This window comes from Mesoplodon densirostris, chromosome 14, assembly GCF_025265405.1.
Source record: "Mesoplodon densirostris isolate mMesDen1 chromosome 14, mMesDen1 primary haplotype, whole genome shotgun sequence".
NCBI classification, from domain to species: Eukaryota; Metazoa; Chordata; class Mammalia; order Artiodactyla; family Ziphiidae; genus Mesoplodon; species Mesoplodon densirostris.
Window position 1 is genome coordinate 29,297,819 of NC_082674.1, and position 20,096 is coordinate 29,317,914.

The following is a 20,096-nucleotide window of genomic DNA, read 5'->3' on the forward strand; positions in this document are numbered from 1 at the left end:
TAGATAGCTAGTGAGAAGCAGCCACATAGCACAGGGAGATCAGCTTGGTGCTTTGTGACCACCTAGAAGGGTGGGATAGGGCAGGTGGGAGGGAGACACAAGAGGGAGGAGATATGGGGATATATGTATATGTATAGCTGATTCACTTTGTTATAAAGCAGAAACTAACACACCACTGTAAAGCAGTTATACTCCAATAAAGATGTTAAAATAAATAAATAAATAAATAAAGGAAAGGCAAACATGTAGAAAACAATGCAATTTGGAGGGCTACATGCTTTAGAAATAGAAGTGTGCAAAAAAACAGTAAGCTCACAGAGCAAAGAGATCCTATTTTGAAAACTGTTGGATTTGACTTTTGAGCTCAGTCTTTAAGAATGAGTCAGAGTTCACCAGATGGAGAAAGAGGAAAGGGCATTCTAGGTTGTTGTGGTCATTGATTTTTAAACTTTTAATGTGTCTTGCAACTTAAAACATTACCACTAGAAAAGGGAACCCTCTTGCACCGTTGGTGGGAATGTAAATTGATACAGCCACTATGGAGAACAGTATGGAGTTTCCTTTAAAAACTAAAAGTAGAACTACCATATGACCCAGCAATCCCACTACTGGGCATATACCCTGAGAAAACCATACTTCAGAAAGAGTCATGTACCACAATGTTCATTGCAGCACTGTTTACAATAGCCAGGGCACAGAAGCAACCTAAGTATCCACCGACAGATGAATGGATAAAGAAGATGTGGCACATATATCCAATGGAATATTACTCAGCCATAAAAAGAAACAAAATTGAGTTATTTGTAGTGAGGTGGATGGACATAGAGTCTGTCATACAGAGTGAAGTCGGAAAGAGAAAAACAAATACCGTATGCTAACACATATATATGGAATCTAAAAAAAAAAAAGGTTCTAGGGCCTCCCTGGTGGCGCAAGTGGTTGAGAGTCCGCCTGCCGATGCAGGGGATACGGGTTCGTGCCCCGGTCTGGGAGGATCCCATATGCCGCGGAGCGGCTGGGCCCGTGAGCCATGGCCGCTGAGCCTGCGCGTCCGGAGCCTGCGCGTCCGGAGCCTGTGCTCCGCAACGGGGGAGGCCACAACAGTGAGAGGCCCGCATACCGCAAAAAAAAAAAAAAAAAAAAAAAAAAAAAAAAAAGGTTCTGAAGAACCTAGGGGCAGGACAGGAATAAAGATGCAGATGTAGAGAATGGACTTGAGGACATAGGGAGGGGGAGGGGTAAGCTGGGACGAAGTGAGAGAGTAGCAATGACATGTGCACACTACCAAATGTAAAACAGATAGCTAGTGGGAAGCAGCCGCATCGCACAGGGAGATCAGCTCGGTGCTTTGTGTCCACCTAGAGGGGTCGGATAGGGAGGGTGGGAGGGAGACGCAAGAGGGAGGGGATATGGGGATACATGTATACGTATAGCTGACTCACTTTGTTATACAGCAGAAACTTAACATTTTAAAGCAATTATACTCCAAAAAAGATGTTTAAAAAAAAAAAGGTCAACTACACTTCAGTAAAAAAGAAAAAAAGAAAAAGAAAAAATATTACCACTAATCCTGCCTCTCTTTATGATTCAAGAAAAATGGAATTCATGACAGTGTTGGTTTTTTTTCTTAGATAATCATCCCTTGGCAAGACTCCATCACTTGTTCAAGATATTTATTACTTTCTTATTGCTTTCAATTAAAGATACTTCTTAGTATGGTATGCAAGGCCCCTTGTAACCCAGCTCTGGCCTATCTCACTAGCCACGTCTCCTGCACGTTCCCCCACAGTATCCTCCAGTCCCAAATCCCAGCACAGCATATGCTCCTGGTGGCTGAACCATTTGCTCCAACCTAAAACACTATATTCTTTCTTGCCCTGTAGATGTGAGTAGGTTCTTTCCTCTTCCTGGAATGTCTTTCCCTCCATCCCCACTTCCCCTAGTTTGGTGGACACTTCCCATCTGTGCCCACTCACACTCCCCTACTCACACATATACACACAGCATCAGCTCTTTGTGCCTCTAGTTGGCAGAATGATCCTTAGGGATGAATGGAGGTCTTTGGACACATGAGGGACTCCAGTGTTGAAGAGGTGGAATAGCTACTGCTGAGTGTGTACCCTTTTTTTTTTTCTCTCTCCACCAGTCATCAACAACTTGGGTATTTGCAGTTGGCAGCCTTTGGGCTGAATTTGACCCCAAGACATGTTTTCTTTGATTTGCCTTTTTTTTTTTTTTTTTTTTTTGCCACCTTTAAATTAGTCATCAGAATTTAAAACCTGGGATGCTTGACGTAAAACTCTGGCTTCTCGAGCAGTTGAAAGGTATAGCAACACTGTACATTTCTGCATGGAGTGAGTAGTGAAGCCCCTTCAGAGGGCACAGACCCTCTAGAGTTGTCTGCAACATCCCACTTCCCTTTGAATGAAGACAGGTTTGCCATCTCTGGGTGTAACTGACTTGGGGTTGGTGTTGAGAGACAAGATATGGATGGAGGTTAAAGGGGCAGGAAATTTAGAAGTATCATGAAGGTGGTGACTCAGGTAAAACGCTATGGGTTTGGGCTGTATTGTTAAGGAGGTACCATCAGGATGAGGCCCACGCTAAGAAGAAAAGGGAGAGATTTGGGAGTAGATGTCTCCGGGAGGTTGAAGGGTTGGTGCAGTGGGAGCTTGGGCCTGAGAGACCTGGAAGGAAGGATGAACCGTTGTGCTCAGCGACTCGGATATCTGACTTGAAGTTTGAGATTGCTGTGGCTAGTAAAGTAAGTGGCTGAAGTGGAGGGGCAGCAAGGGTCACTGGATTCCAAAAGATCAAGCGAGGTCAGGATGTTGAAACTGCTTCCTCCACATAGACCCGGAAGCTTCCAGATTATAATGATATATATAAAAGAGCTAACAGGTGTTGAGGGCTTCTGTGTTCCAGGCACTATCCTTGGTACTTTTCACATATCAGTTTATTTAATCCACATAGCAGTCCTGTGAGATATGGGTACTTTAATCAATCACCCTCATCCTACAGGCAGTACAAGTGAGGCTTAGAGGGGTGATGTGATGCCCAAGGTCATACAGCCCCTAAGTGGCCAGAACTCAAACCTAAGACTGCCGGATGTCAGAGTACATTCTCTGAACCTCCACCCTCGTAGGAAATGGGCAGGAGACAGTCACAGAGAGGGAGGGCCTGCATGAGGGAGGAAAGCAACAGCTTTCCGTGGGCTAGCCCACGGTGGTCAGCTTGGAGACCGTCAGCCTCCCTTCCACCCCAGGTGAAGGGTGAGTGTGGGGAAATTCATGGTCTCACTGTAAGGAAGTAGTGTTTTCAGGCGAGCCAGGTAGGACAGATCTGAGTGGTGTACTCTGTGATGATGTTCAGATGCTGAGAGAGGAAGGGGTGGGGAAGGCAGAACAGTGGGCGTGGGAGGATGAGTCCCTGGGAAGCAGAGCGATTTTCTGTGGGGATGTGCATTCCCTTGAGGACGGGAGACCAGAGGACCTTGCACTTTGCGCTGATGACAAGGATGAGAGGTCTGGGAATGGACAGCCCACAGGGAGCCCGTGGACGTGTGCTCAGAGTCAGCTCTTTCAGCACCAGCTCAGGCTGCAGGCAGCTCCGAGGAGCTGAAGGAGTGTTAGCCACCCAGGCAGTGGAGGATTTGTCCAGATTTTCAAATAAGAGGTTCAGTCCTGATGTCATTGGTGCTTGTGCGTCACGTGCTCCGGGGAGGAGACAGAATAGTCCCCATCCGATTGTGTTCTGGTTTGTGATTATGTATATCTGACACCTCCCTAAACCAGACTTCCTAACGGAGGGTCAGGACCCCGTGTATCCCCAGCCCTACCCAGCTGAGTGCCTACCACACACACACACTCGGCAGATAGTTACGGGATCACTGCATGTTCACCAGCAAGCTGATTCCACGTTCCAAAGCATCCATTTCTAATACGGTCGGTGAATCCAGCCCTGAAATGGAAACACTTGATGCTTCTCTGTTACGAGGTCCCGTCCCCACCAGACCCACTCCTCCTCCTCCGCAGAGTGCCACGTGCCGGTTTCCCCTCCTTCTTGCTTTTCCCGCCTGGGTCTCCATGCGCCTCTCCTGCCCCCCTCTGCGGCCATCCTGCCCATCACGGGAGCACACGCCAATGTCTTTCCCCCGGGCCTGGGGAGGTGAAGGCAGAGAGCCTACCTGTCCTGGGATGTGGTTGTTACCAGCTTGTTGGGCTGAACTGAGTGTAGTTCAGGATGCCTGCCAGATCCCAGCTCTCACGGTTCAACGGGGGCACGGGCCCTGGGGGTGCTTCCCAGCTGTGTGTCTGTGCCTCTGGCTCCCTTGCGGGAGGGAGTCTCTTGGGAACTGCCCCAATTCTCCTCTTCTTTAAGCAGTCACATGGAGGCGGTAACCGATGTGAAGTGCCCTTGCTTTCTCCTGACCTCACCTGCTTAGTGTGGGGCTTGACTCTGCAGGATGATTTATAGATCTTCCAGGAACCATGCGGGCCCGCTGCCTCTATTTTCTTACAATTTATGCCACTTTTCTCTCAAGCTTAGCACCTAAGGATAAGTTTCCTGAGCCACAGGCCAGCGTTGAGGATCCAGCCATAATCATCTGCTCCTTGAGAAAGCTGGGAAGAGGGCAGCTAAAATGACTACGTCATTAAGGGCTTACCATGGGCTTTATCATTATTGCCAGTACCGCGTAGTAAGAAATGAAGAGGAATATCTTACCTACTTGCCCTCAGTTGATCCTGTCCCTATACTGGAGCATATCCTTCAGTTGTTCCCCGCAGAAAAAAGCAAAACATGACAACAGCAACCAAAAACGCAGAGTGAGTTTGCTGTTGTCTCTGAAGGGAAAGTGGTGAAGAACATGGGGTTTCTGGTTTTACAGGTGAAAAGAGGAGCGGGGAGGCTTCTGGAAGGAGGCTCGTGTGATCCTTAGAGCTGGGTCGTGTGCTTGCTGCTGCAACTAAGGCACATGCCTAACTAACCCCCTGGGTGGTGGAAATGTAAGGCATCACAGGAGGAATGAGCAGGAGAAAGGGTGAAGGAGGGTTTGTTACTTAGCAGTAAATCTTACAATGAGGCAGGAGAAACATGGTGGTCCTAAGAAACTTCCATAGGGAGGAGTGCAGTTTTCCATCAGGATAGTTGGACCCTCAGGTGGGAAACCCATTTCTTTTTGGATGTTTTATTTGCAGTCTTCTTTTTTTTTTTAAACTTATACATACCTAGAAAGAGGTAAGAAATTTAATCCGTAGAAAGATAGTTCATCAGATATAATTAAAGTTGAAAATACTTTTTATAGGATAAGAATATGTTTTATGTGTCATTGTAACTTCCTTTGCTGATAGTTTCATTGTTACCCTGTGTGGAATCCTAGCAGTACACATGCTTTGCCCTTTTAATTCCACATTTATTCTTGCGTAAAGGGAGCCTTCCTTCCCACCTGAATAGAGTTGTTTTTGATTTATAGACAGTGATTCTCCCCTTTCAAAGGGCTCAACACTCAGTTTGGATGTGGAATAAATGCAGGGTTGGGAGACATGTTTGCAGGGGCCTCACTGAGTTGTTTTCCCTCCAGGAAGGGGCAGGGAATAAGGATCTGCTTGGGGAAGATGAGGAGTCTGACAATTTGCTGCTTTGCTGAGTGGTGATGGGAGTGGCAAAGAGGATTCCTCTCCCCACGGTGTCTTCTTCTAACTCCCTATCGTTTAGCATCCTTTACAGTTTCTCTAGTCACTCTGGTGAAGCAAACTGTTGACTCTTCAACTTGTTGAGTATATTGTTTCTTTTCCTGCGTTCCCCTCCAAAACAAAACAAAACAAAACAGTGCCAGAGACAAGGCCCATCTTGAGCCGGGCCTGAAGGTTGAGGTGCTTGGTAAGGAGGAGGTGGGTGTGGAAGGGCGAATTGGTGATGTGCTCCAAGGACGGGGTGCAGGCGAGGAGAAGCCGCAGAAGGGGATGAGCCGGGATCAGACTGTGGCAGTGATGGGAATGACAGTAATGGAATCGCAGGATTTTATAGTTTGGAGAAAGCTCATTAAGGTCCAACCATCTTGTATTACGGACAAGAAAAGTGAGCATCCCAGAGTTTAAGCGGCTTGCTAGCAGTCATCCATTTTCTGGTGGATGATGGATGGTATTGGATTGTAAATAAAGTTACTGTTTTCTTCACTCTATGTGTTTCTCACTCATAGGCAACTGTATTCAGGCAGGAGCAAGTGCTACTAATCAAAATGTGCTACTAATTAAAATGATAAAACTAGTTGTACATAGCTTTTTCCAATGGAAGGTGCAAATTAAACTGTGCTGATTGAGACACTGCAGCTTTAGGAGCAAGTTGTTCAGAAAGTGGGTCCCAGATTCCCTCCAGTGGAGTCTCCTGGAGAGCTTATTATACAGGCAGATTCTGGACCCCTGCCCCAGACTCTGAGAAACAGTCCTTGACTGTGGTACCCTGAAATCTGCATTCTAAACAAATTCCATAGTCTTTCCCTCCACAGACTGATATTGAAAAGCACTGAACCAATTAGCCGTGAGTTTAAAATTTATAAACATAAAAACTGTAAAAACAATGCATGGCCTAATCTCTGACTTACTAGCCATGAAAAAAAAAGTTTATTCTAGATTATTGTTTGGATGTCTTTATGTCATTCATTTTTTCATTTACAAGACAAATAAGACATGCCCCTGCACTAGGGGAATTTACAGGAGAAACAGTAGGATTTTGACTTCATAGGAGGAACAGGTCCACTCCAAGAGGAGAGAAAACTAATCCTGGTTGCTTTTTTGGTCAGAGAAAGCCTTGTAGGGCGGTGGCCTTAAGGCTGTGTGGAATTCACCTGGGGCAAAAGAGAGGCAGGGATTTGAGGAAGAGTGGGCGCTGAGCTGTGTCACTGAGTGACGGGAGTGGACTCTGCGCTGCGGCACTGAGTGACGGGAGTGGACGCTGAGTGAAGGGAGTGGACGCTGCGCTGTGGCGCTGAGTGATGGGAGTGGACGCTGAGCTGCGGCACTGAGTGACAGGAGTGGACACTGAGTGACGGGAGTGGACACTGAGTGACGGGAGTGGACATTGCGCTGCAGTGCTGAGTGACGGGAGTGGACGCTGAGTGACGGGAGTGGACGCTGCGCTGCGGCTGAGTGACGGGAGTGGACGCTGAGTGACGGGAGTGGACACTGCGCTGCGGCGCTGAGTGACGGGAGTGGACGCTGCGCTGTGGCACTGAGTGACGGGAGTGGGTGTAGGGGTTCAGTGAATGGCAGATTACCATTGTTACTCACGTGTGCAGGAGCATGTAGAGGGGCCAGTAGAATGTGGAAGCTAGAGGAGAAGTAGAGCCTAGACTTGGGAGCACCTTGTAAGCTGTGCTAGGACTCTGGGACTGTCTGTGTAGACCAGGAAACAAACGACGGGAAGGGAATGCATGAGTGTGCACTGCCTTTGAGCCCGCAGAGCCAGCCAGCGTGGGCCTCCTAAGGAGGGGAGTGCCCTCTAGGGGCTTAGATGATTTTTCTGAGTGCTGTTCGTCTTTGTACTCCGCCACCCACATGCCCACTAAGCTGAATCCATTACCTACTGGAGAGAGAAAAAAAACTTCACCAACCTACCTGGCTGCAGCTGTGATTACATTATGCAGACATTTATTAGTTTGGTACCTTGACTGATGATTATCTTAATACTGAGGGTAACATTAAAGGCTTGATTTTTTTCAGGCAAATGGCAAATACAAGTTGCTTCTTGTTGGAGGTTGAAAAGCCCTTAGCCCACGATTCTGTTTATGTGAACTGACCAAAATAGGTAGGTCCATAGAGAAAGAATAGAGATTCGTGGTTGCCAGGGGCTGGGAGAGGAGAAATGGGAAGTACAGGGTTTCTTTATGAGATGATGAAAATGTTCTAAAATCAGGTAGTGGTGATGGTAGCACAACCCTGTGAATATAAAGACCATTGAATTAAAAGGGTGAATTTTACAGTATGTGAATTGTATCTCAGTAAAACTGTTATTTTATTTATTTGTTTTCTTTAAAAACCCTTAGCACTTCTGTTCCAGGTGTCCTAAGAGAAGTATGGTATTTGGGGTTTCAGAGAGGAGCTATTATCTGAGGTTGGCCTGGAAAGACAGATGGTATCTAGACAGACAGTTGGAGATGAGGGCTAGATAAGGAATGTTCAGGAGAGAGTAGGGTGAGCAGTGGAAAGACAGCAAAGGAAGGGCTTGTTTGGAGAACAGAAGGTGACTGTAGCATCAGGGGAATGAAGAGAAATACTGCGAGATTGAATTCGAATAAAGATCTGTGGACTTGAGAGTGTTGAATGCTAGGCTGAGAAGTTGATCAGTTAAATGAAGAGTAACTGAAGGTTTTTGACTACAGAAGTACAGGAACTGAGCCATAGGATGGGCGTGGCACGAACTAGGAGAAGGGGAGACTTTGGTGAGAGGAGACCAGGTCGGGACCTGGAAGTTGGAGGAGGGAAGGTTTTAGAAGTGAGGGGTAAGTGTGGACATCGATTTACTCATAATATTAGTCTGTTTCCTCAGCAACTAATCCACATGTTTATTCCATTCCATTGCTTGCTCTTTATCCAGGCATTGGGATAAAGGGTAAGAGGGAGATGGGGAGGAGGGACCAAAAAAAGAATAAGAATGAAGAGAAAAGGTGATGAGGGCAAGATTCTGTTTGAGTGCTTCAGTTGTTCCATAATTCAGTGACTCACTACCAGAAGACTCTAGGCTCTTCTAGTGGAAAATACAGGATAGGAAACCTTATTTGATTTTGATTTATTATGTATAGACATAATAAATTTCCTTGGCAAATAAGGGTCCTGATGAGGCCCCCGTTTGTTACCTGAGAGTGTGTGTAGACTATCTGTCGAAAAATAACTCACATGAGTTGTATTATGTTGAACTCTGTGAAATTGCTATTTGACTATTTTTGATCTACACAGAAAGCGGTTTCGTGAAGTCTCAACCTAATAGATACTTGCTCAATAGATATCTGATGAGAGCCCAGATTTTAACCTTTTCTGATTCCTTCATAAGTTCCTTCTTTATTAAGGTGCTAATGGTCTTGAACATCTGCTAGTCTCAGGTTCGGGGAAGCTGTGAAGAATCAAAAGGTGGCAGTAAGTAGGGAGGGCTTTCCAAGGGGCTGGTAGAGAAGGGAAAGGAGCTGGGAGCAAGCCTGCCGGCCAAAACCAGGGCATCAGAATCCTTGGATCTTTAGTGTGCAATCATTCTGGGTTTAGAAATAAAAATTCAACCTAAAGGATTTTCCTTTCCTAAGTAGGTCACTAGGCAGTTGTACAGTTTTAGATCTTCTGCAACATGCTGGAGACAGCCTGTATGGGTCTCTGAGAAAACAAGAGAGATGTTTAAATGTTGGGAAATAGATCAAATGTAAAAAGCGGTAAAAAAGGCAAACTTAGTCCTGGTTTTCAGGTTGGTGTGATTTCTGTCGGCCCAGCAGAAAGCCTGGCACGCAAGTGTTGAGGAAAGGTCTCTGAAGGGTTGAAAAGCATCAGAGGAGGTATTTATTGGTTGATCGTATGCTCCCTGGTGTTTAACCTAAAGTAATTTCCTAGAACACGTCAGTGGGAGGGAAGGGGAATTCCCAAAGATGTGGAAAAAGGTTAGTCAGCTATTCTTGTAGGATGCTTTCATTGTAATGACATCCAGATATTGCGATCAGGGTGGGGCCTCTCAGTACTCTACCCCCATTAATCTGTAAACTCTGAAGAGTTTAAGTTGTACAGAGTGTCAAGTGCAATAAATGTAAATGAGCTATTGTTACTGTAATGTCACAGGGATATGATCATCTGCTTAAAACTGCAGTGCCTAGGCACATAAAAATGAGAGACTGTGGGATAACTTTACCAGGGACTAAAAGCTCAGTTCATATTTACTCAGCTGTAGAAGGTGATTGTCCTGTAGGAATAGAGATTATGAATCAAGAGCTCCCGGCTTTGCTCACACAAAACAGCCAAACATTTATTTTAAACCATAGTCAGAAATACCATTGCAGCAAAACTTTAATTACCTAACACCCTCTTCTCCAATATAATCCGTATATAACCATCTCCCCCCATGGAAGAAGCCTGAGAGGGGATATTCACACCTTTCCAGTGGCTTTAATGGTGTTTGGTGCAAATTTTAACTTAATTCATTTCCTTTTTAGTTCCACAGTTAACTATAAATGTCATTAAACCTCTAGGCCTGATTATGGAAGTATTTGTGGACAACAATCATATTTTAATTTATGAAAGATCCAAAGAAAAATAGGAGAACAAAACAATCACATAAGCAGAGGGAAAAAACAGAATTAATGTGCTCATGGTTCTTCCCTGCTGGGAATGTTACCCTCCCCTGATCTTGGCCTCTCTGGTACATAAATACCCACATACTTCCGGCAAGGATGCCTCTTTTTAGGATGTCTTCCTTTCGTTCCTGCCAACCTGGGAACTCCCTTAGTCATCCTCTCTACCCTCTGACCCACACTTCCATTGCCAGGGGAGTCCCAGGGCAGAGTCTAGCTGCTCCTTCCTTGTATTCCAGTTACATCCTGACACCCTGCTGCCCTGAGCTGCTCATTTCCCGCCTCTTATTTCATTACAACACATCAACATCAGGCAGTTGACAATATCTTTTTCTCCTCTTATATTTACCTGCCTCTTATTTTCCTATGGTCAGGCAAGTTTTGCAGCGGAGTTGAAGTTAAGGGTGAGAGCCAACAGAGGTAGTTTGCATTCAGAGAAATGCACACATGCAGCTTAGAAGATCCAAAACATTAAGACTTTCAGCTTCCAGATAACTGTCACAAACTCCATTTGCTAAAGCTTATGCCCTTTATTTATAAAGCTCCTCGGTCTTCAATCAGAATCTATTTCTTTTATTATACACAATTATAAATTAATTAATGTAGCTCCAGAGGAGGATGCTACTAGACACAATCACAAAGGTTAAAAAAAAAAAAAAAGCCAAAACTAATAACCTGTTAGTTGAAAGAAGAGTCAGAAAATGTGCTGAAAAACACCTAAAGGTCAACACAAACTAAGCAGAAACATAGAATCATTTAACGCAGGAGCATCATTCTGTGTCAGACCATGCAAGCATCACTGATGTCTGGAGTAACAGGATAATGTATGCATGTAAAGATGGCCCTGAGTCATCAAGAAAATGTTTGTTATGCTCAATACCAGTCTGGTTAAGTAAGAAATGAAGTAATGCATTTTAGGAATATTTCTGTCAAAATGGTTAACATTAAATATCTGGGCGTATACTAAGGAGATGAGCCTTAGTTATTTGGAATGCCAATTATGTTAGGACCCGCTCCCCATTCCCCAGCGACACCAGATAAACAGGACAGTGTCATAGAGAGGGGTGAATAGTTTTCCACAGCCACTTTGTTTGTGGTCTCCCGACTTCTATGTTGTTGTTTATTCATGGGGTTTTCCTTCCCTTTTCTTTGGTTTCAGATGCGAGTGTCTCTCTGGCTTATGTGGTTTCCCCGTGTGTGAGGTGGGATCCACTCCCCGCATAGTCTCTCGTGGAGATGGGACACCTGGAAAGTGCTGTGATGTCTTTGAATGTGTTAATGGTACGTGGGGTTTCTCTTGTTCTCAGAGAGTGTACATTTGTGCAGGAGGAGGAGGGAGGGTTCAATCTAGCTGTTTCTGTCTTTTAAAAGGCAGAGAATATACTCAGGGACTTGATGAAACTCAGAAAGAATATTTGTTTAAGATCCCACTAGGCAGTAGAGAAAGTTAGGAAAGAAATCATCATTCCATTCGTTAGAAGGAGCATTTTGGAAGTGTAATCACAGACTGCATGTAGCCATCATATTCTGCTGTGTTTTAGTAGTTCAGAAATTTTAGGATTGCAAGAAAAGGATCATGGAAAATGTGGTCGTATCCCTCCTATCATTCAAGATCTCATTGCATTATTGTCAGAGGTAATCTTTGTAACTAACACCACATTGGAGTGTCCACAATTTGAAAGAGAAAAGACACTGTTCCTCTAGTTTAGCATTTTCCTACTTAGAGGAAACACCTCTGGCCATTACTTGGTCAGTAGTATTGGCCTAGTTGGGGCTGGAACCTTGTGGACCAGAAAAACGATCCTTCAGTCATAAGATTACTTCAGATAGAATCCACCTTTCTCCCTTGGTGTGTGATGACTTGGCGTTTATTGAATTTAGATGCTAGAAGGGAGGAGAGCCTAAAACATGTCCCTCCATCAGAATTTTCAGAAGAAAAACAAAGAATAAACTCAAGCAAGTGAAATGTCCGTAATTTTAGAGGACGTTATTTAGTCAACACCTAGACACACAAGGAAAATGATTTTGGATTTGGACAAATATAACAAAATTACGCATATAGAAGCGTCCATATTTGCCGTCTACAAGAAATCGGGGTTCAGAAGATTTTCTGCCCTCCTCCCAAGTTGCCCCTCCCCCACAAGGCAGGGTTATATTAAAGTCCAGACCTGTTTCACCGAGTCCTGTAGTTTTTAGTCCAGTGGCTGCATATTTTGTTTTGTTTTGCTTTGCTTTGCTTTGAAGAAACACTTGTAGTATGGCTTTGTGGTTAAAAAAGAACATAGATTACAACTAAATGACTTCAGTTTGAAAACTAATTCCTCCACTTAGTAGCTGTGTAACTTTGGGCATCCCTTGGTCTCCCTGGGCCTCAGTTGCCACGTCTGTCGAATGGAGTGAATAACAGTAAATTAAATGAGGTTTTATATGTGAAGCACTTGAAATTGTGCCTCAAGAGCAAATAGTCTTTATAATTTTGTGTGCCCACCTCCTGTTCATATCCAAAGATGCTGTTCTGGACATTGCAGGGGGATGGAGAAGGTGAGGGGAGGCTCCTGACTTAAAGACCTTTATAAATACAGGCATGCAGGGAGAGGTGCAGGAAAAGTTCCACATGCATACATCTCTTCTCAGTGCTTCTCCCCACCCGTATTATTATCCGGCCGGTAGTAATGTCTGTTAACCACCAGCAAATGGCCAAGCCTCTGGTACTGCTGAAGTTAGTTGATTGTAGGTGACATTTTGTGAATATTTAACTTGTACCATTGAGACAGAAATAGTTGGTCCTTGTCCTGGGCTCCCAGCATCTCAGATGTGCTTCCTTCCAGTATTCATCCCTCTGCATGTCTGTCTCTCATGCTAGAATCTGAACTGCCAGAGAACAGAGAATCTATCCTTGTGTCTGTGTTATTAGCACATCGCCTGCCTCTCAGAGTACACCCAGGTTCTGATGGGTAGTTGGGTGGGTGAGTGAGCAAGTGATCTGATTCATATCATCTTAGTTCCCTCTAGAGTGGCTGTTAATTATCAGCCCATAGAGGGCTTACTTTGTGGGAATTCGCCATCTTTTACTGCCCTACACTTTAATCTTAGGTCTCTTGTCCCCAGGAAATATCACCTCTAGTAATACAGTTTGCCATTGTATCCTCTGGGTGAGGAAGAGGAGTGCCTTTCTTCTTTCCTTGCTTCTTGATTATAGAAACCCAAGTGTCATGACTTTCTCATCAGGACATTAACTTTACATCTCTCCCCAGTGTGATACGGTTTGGACAGTTGATAACTGCCCCCCGCCCCCTCAGTGCCCTTGCCCCCATTTATAGAGCCCTGACTTCAGGAACAGGACTTGCCTTCAGCTGTGCAAAAATGTTGAGATAACAAAGCAGTCACAGGCTTTCTGGTGTTTGCCTCTTTCTTGCCACCATAAATTGGTTGGGTGATCTTTGCTTTATTTCGTGTCCTGCTACAGTGTGTCTATTTCTATATTAGTCATTCAATTGTAGATGAGACTAGAAACTACAGTCCTCTGAGGATTCAAAATCCCACAGAACAGTGTTTATGGAATTCTGTTTCAAAGCCTGTATTTCACTTTTTTTGTCATATACATACACACATACACACACCTCCCCTCCACACATACACATATTCATATGTAAGTGTATGTGTTTGTTTATTTGGCAACTGGTGCCCTGGGAAAATCTTTCTGTTGTCATAAGGTCACCATTAGAGGATATTACATATCAAAAATTCATTATCATTGCCCAGACGCGCAGAGGTCTATTTTATATATACATATTTTTAAAAGCCATATATATATATATGGCTTTTTAAAAAATATATATATAGAAAGCCTTGCTTATGCACAAAGGCTTTGAGGCAACTTTACACTGAGAACAGATACAGTAACATAGTGGTAAAATATTAATGAGAAAAGAGAATCAGAACCGTAGAGTTGTATGTAAAAGTTGAAAATGAAAAGCAAAAAGAAAGTGCCTACAGGTATGCAGGCCATAGCATCTGTCTATTTAATTGTTGGAGTTAAACGTCAAGTTAGGCCCCCAGCGTCCTGGCCATCAAAGTGAAAAAGGAGATAGAATCAGATCTGCAGTTCTTATTTTTTGAGACAAGAAGCCTGCTGAACAGGGCAACCCTCTGTTCATATGGAAGCTTGAAAAGAGAGCGCTGGATGACACAGTAGATCCTATCCTTAGTTGCTTTAATCCCTTAAATGCGGAAACAGATTTCCTCTGGCTACTCTTCTCAATAAAAAACAAAAGCAAAATATTAAAATACACCTCAGCGAAGGCAGTTTTCAGAGGTGAGTTTGACACCCGGCTGGAACCTGGGTGCTTAGAGGACTATTTATTGATTTTGAGAAACCCCCAAACATGTAGGAAGATGTAGGAATAGATCTGGGAACCCCAGTTCAGGAGACAGTGGGTTGCATGTTAACTAACCTCATGTGCAGAAACAGAGATTGCCTGCCAGCACTCAGCTCCTAAGCTGCCATCCAGGTGATCCACATGCTTACATTATTTTTTTTAAGATAAGCGTTATAGTGAACACAGAAGGTTAAAAAATATTCACAGAGAATTCAAGAACTCTTGAGTTTTGAAAGCATTAGCCTAGATGAATAGATGGAAAGAGGATTCTCCATAAATATTTGTTCTCTTTTCTGTTGGGTTTGGTTTTATTTTGGGGGAGAGGATGGGAGAGTTGCCCATCGGATTGTTATGGTCTGTGACTGAGGGCTGAAAGGAGGACCTGTGAGGTATTGGTTGAATGAGAACCCTGTTGTTTAGAAACCAAAGGAACAGGTGGGTATGACTGAGCTCCTTTTGTGTAAACTTAGAAGACATCAGTATCATCCCCTAGAAGTATGACCTCCACAGCAGTGTTGAATAATCCCAGGTCTTCTTCAAGAAACAGTTCTGTGTCTGCTCCTGCCCATAAGCAAAACTTTTGTCATCAGTCAGCTGGATCTGAGTGATGGCCTCTACTTTTAGATGGACATGTGTTCTCTATTTGGTTACAGTACACCCTATTGCCTTACACTGGCCCAGCTCGCTCATTTCTAGAGGCATTTGGGTTTGAATAGGGAAGTCATCCACGTACCGAATATGGAAACAGTCATTTGGTTGCTTAGATATGATCAGCTGTCCAATGTACATGCACAAAAATCCAAACTAGAACGTCATGGTTTGAGTGTTGTAGCCACTAACTGACTCTTCCAGCATCAGACACACTAACACGTCAAATCCGTCAGTCACAGGAGAGCCATACCTAAAGTCAGCTTGCTCCTCATGTAAAATTTAGGCCTAGAAAACTAAGACCTGCAGTTTGTTAAGAAAATTAGTACAAAAACTTCTAATGATAACCCATTGTCTGTTTAGCAATAATACTCAGTAATATTTCTAGGGACATAATGTCTACTTCTACAGTGATGGAGAGAATATGGCACTTTGAAAGAAATATGCCACTCATTATGCATTTATTGAGCATCTATTGTGTTCCTGGGGTCTTATCAAGCTAATTTTGCTTAACAGTGATACAGTCTTTTGCAGTCCTATTTTGTAAGTATTGTTCCCCTTCCCTTATGCTGAAGTAGTATCTGCCTGGTATTCTCTAGCACACACACCCTGCTTCCCCCCCCCCCCCATAGAAAAGGTGTTTTCCTCCTTCAGCTCTCTGGAAGCTCATGTACCCTGTCTTTGTGATTACATCAGTTTGTCGCTGATTTATGGAGAAATTTTCAGACATTTCTCTTCTGTCATACAGTTGTCTCTCTTTTGACTTCTTAAGTCTGCCTACTTGCTTCCTATACAGCTTACCCCCAGTGAAAGGAGACCAGAGGCAAGACACTAGCCATTTCCTACTGAGATATTAAAGAGAAAAAGCAACAGAAGTATACCTATTTGGATTTTTTCTCCATTTTCACATTTGATGTGAAGTTCTACATTTTAGTCTTTTCCTTTGCTAAAATTATATACCTATCACCGTCTGCCAATCAGTGTAATTTGGCAGGCAGTAGAAGCTATTAACAGTCTATAAGGTTCTTTTTCAGGAGTTCTGGAATATGTTAAAGAGGGAAGAGAGTATTCCAGAACTGAGAAACATAAAATTTAATTGAACAGACACAAAAAACGTGCAGAAATACCTAAAAAGACACTTTTGTGCATCTCAATGCATATGCACTTTTATGCATTGATAAGTACAAGTTACACAGTAAATTATTTTATTTGTAATATTATTCTTTTCTCTGTCCATGGAAAATGTCCTCTTACAGAGGTAGTGGTAAACTCCATAGGGTTCTAAGATTCACATGTATCCCCAGCAGGTGAAGAAGTAATTGCTCCTCAAAGACCACTGCCAGCCATTTTTATCATGCACCTTTCTGAAGAGCTTCTATAAATTTGTCTCGGCATCAAATAGGGATTGCATTATGTCGTGTGATTTTTTTTTTTTAATCCTAAAGAATCGATTGTGTTTTCAAGGCTGTGTTTTCTGGGACTCTCCATCTCTCTAAATTCCATTCCCTTGCTCTCTGTGCCTTAGCTAGTGAAATGGAACTCTTGTCAATCCCATCCCCTCCCACTCATGTTTCTGCACAACCCACCGTAAAAGCGAGTTCATCTGGAGCTGCTTTATTCATAACCACAGCCTTCCCTTCTCACTCCTTCAAATCTCACACCAAGATTTGTGGCTTCACCCAGATGGTAGCTGTGGTTGATTAAGGCAAATAAGTATTGATAATTAATATTAATTGGTTTCTAAAATACTTTTTTTTCTTCAGTTTGAATGGAAGCTCAGCATTTTGTTAGAATGCAGTATTTTGCCTCCTTCCACAGCATGCAAATTTGATTGATAAAAAGCACTCCATTTTCTACACTTTAGAACTTGTGGTCCAGCTGCCCAGTTCAGTATGTTAGCTAAAAGTATAATAAATTCTGAGCTGTAATAAGATGATTCTTTCTGACATGAATTTTCTGAAAAAAGAAATAGTATATCCAGCCAACACTAGGGAAGAGGTTCAGACATGCACATTTACTGCCTGTGTAAATATATACACACAGCTCATCTCACACTAGTTATGTGACTTTAGGCAAGTTACCTGATCTCCTTAAATTTCATTTTCCTCATTGAAGAAGTGGCTATTAATATTTGTTCTGTCTTCTTGACAGGATTGTTATAAAATCAAATGAGAAAGTACTTGTTTGTCCAAGTACAAAGCAAATGTAAATATACTCAAATTAAAATGCAGTGAAAGTCTCAAATATTTCAAATATCCAAGGTGACATGGAGAAATGACGTTAGGGCAGAGGAGCCCATGAGAGTTGTGTGTATCATGAACTGGTTTTTCCCATCTTATTAAACAGGGTGCATTAGCTCAGGAGAACTTTCTTTAGCTTGGAAGTACTTTTATTTTACCAGCTTTATTGAGACACATACCATGCACTTCACCAAGTGAAGTTGCACAATTCACTGTTTTTAATGTATTCACAGAATTGTTTGATCCTCACAATCAATTTTAGAACACTTATGTCAATCCCCCCAAAATTCCCAAACTCATTAACAGTCACTCCCCATTTCCCCCAAACCCTCCAGTACTAGGCAACCACTAATCTACTTTCTGTCTCTATACATGTATCTATTATGGACATTTCATATAAATAGAATCATACAATATGTGGTATTTTTTGACTGGCTTCTTTCACTTAGCATAATGTTCCCCAGGTTCATTTATGTTTTAGTATATATCAGAATTTCATTCCTTTTTTATGGCCAAGAAATATTTCATTACATGGATATACCACATTTTGTTTATTCATACGTCAGTTGATAGATGTTTAGTTTTCAGTTTTTTTTGGTTATTATGAATAGCACTGCTATAAACATTTGTGTACAAGTTTTTATGTGGATAGATGTTTTCATTTCTCTTGGATAAGGTTATACCTGAGAGTAGAATTGCTGGATCCTCCGGTAACTCTGTGTTTCATATACACCCTCACCCGCGATGTATGAGAGTTTCGGTTTCTCCACATCCTTGTCAGCATTTGTTATTATCTATATGTTTTTCATTTTAGCCATCCTAGGATATGAAGTGATGTCTCATTGTGGCTTTGATTTGTATTCCCTTAATAAGTAATGATGTTAAGCATCTTTTCATCTGCTTCTTGGCCATTTCTGTATCTTATTTGGAGAAATTTCTATTCAAATATTTGCTATTTTTCAATTGGGTTGTTTTTATTGTTGTTCTTTATATATTCTGATACAAGTCCTTTATCAGATATTTACAAATATTTTTTAATCTGTGGGTTATCTTTTTCTTTCTTTATGGTGTTCTTTGAGGCACAAAAGTAGATGAAGTCCAGTTTAACTATCTGTTGCTTATGCTTTTGGTGTCGTATCTAAGAAACCATTGCCTAATCACAAAGTCTAAAAGATTTACTCCTGTTATCTTCTAAGAGCTCTGTAGTTGTAGCTATTACATTTAGATCATAGTTCTGTAATTCATTTTGAGTTATTTTTTGTATATGGTATGATAGTGGTCCATTGTTATTCTTTTGCATGTGGATATCCAGTTGCTCCAGCACCCTTTGTTGAAAAGACTATTCTTTCCCTCAATGAATTATCCTGGCACCCTGTTAAAAATCACTAAATATGAGGGTTTGTTCCTGAACTCTTAATCAATTCCACTGAACTGTATATTTATCTGATGTCAGTACTACAGTGTCTTGATTACTGTAGCATTGTAGTATGTCTTGAAATCAGAAAGTTTGAGTCCTCTAGCTTTGTTCTTCTTTTCAAGGTTGTTTTGGCAGTTCTGGGTTCCTCACATTCCCATATGAGTTTTAGCATTGGCTTGTCAGTTTTACAAAAGAACCAAGTAGGATTTTGATAGAGATTGCAATGAAAATATAGATCAATTTGGGGAATATTTTCACCTTAACAATATTATCTTTCAGTCCATGAACATGGAATATATTTTCATTTATTTAGGCCTTCTTTACTTTCTTTGAACAATGTTTTTTAGTTTTTAAAGTACAAGTTTTGTGCTTCATTTATTAAATTTATTACTAAATATTTTATTCTTTTTAATGCTACTGTGAATGGAATTTTTTTAAACTTCATTTTCAGATTGTTCTTTGCTAGTGTGTAGATATACAATTTATTTGAGTTGCAGTTGTACCCTGAAATCTTGCCGAACTTTTTGTTCACTAGTTTTTTAGTAGATTCTTTAGAACCTTTTAAAATTCAAGATCATGTCATCTGCAAGTAGAGAGAGTTTTCCTACTTACTTTCTCATATGGGTGATTTTTTTTTTAAATTTATTTCTTTTGGGGTGTGTTGGGTCTTTGTTGCTGCACGCAGGCTTTCTCTAGTTGCAGCGAGCAGGGGCTACTCTTCGTTGTGGTGCGCAGGCTTCTCATTGCGGTGGCTTCTCGTTGCAGAGCACGGACTCTAGGCACGTGGACTTCAGTAGTTGTGGCTCGTGGGCTCTAGAGCGCAGGCTCAGTAGTTGTGGCACACGGGCTTAGTTGCTCCACGGCATATAGGATCTTCCCGGACCAGGGATCGAACCCATGTCCCCTGCATTGGCAGGCGGATTCTTAACCACTGCCCCACCAGGGAAGCCCATGTGCTTTTTATGTCTTTTTGTTGCCTAAGTGCCCTGGCTGCAGCCTCCAGTACAAAGTTGAATCGAAGTGGTGAGAGTGAACATCGTTCTCTTGTTCCTGATTTAAAGGGAAAAGCATTCACCCTTTCACTATTAAGTATG

At 42.5% G+C, this 20,096-nt stretch overlaps 1 protein-coding gene across 3 annotated transcripts in view; it reads left to right on the forward strand.

The window, feature by feature from the left end:
- Positions 1-20,096, forward strand: part of CRIM1 (cysteine rich transmembrane BMP regulator 1) — a 206,668-nt gene that overhangs the window by 109,688 nt on the left and 76,884 nt on the right. For all 3 annotated transcript variants that reach the window (XM_060117584.1, XM_060117582.1, XM_060117583.1), the window contains one exon: positions 11,478-11,599. In XM_060117584.1, the coding sequence (XP_059973567.1) occupies positions 11,478-11,599 (122 nt within the window). The remainder of the gene's footprint in view (positions 1-11,477; positions 11,600-20,096) is intronic.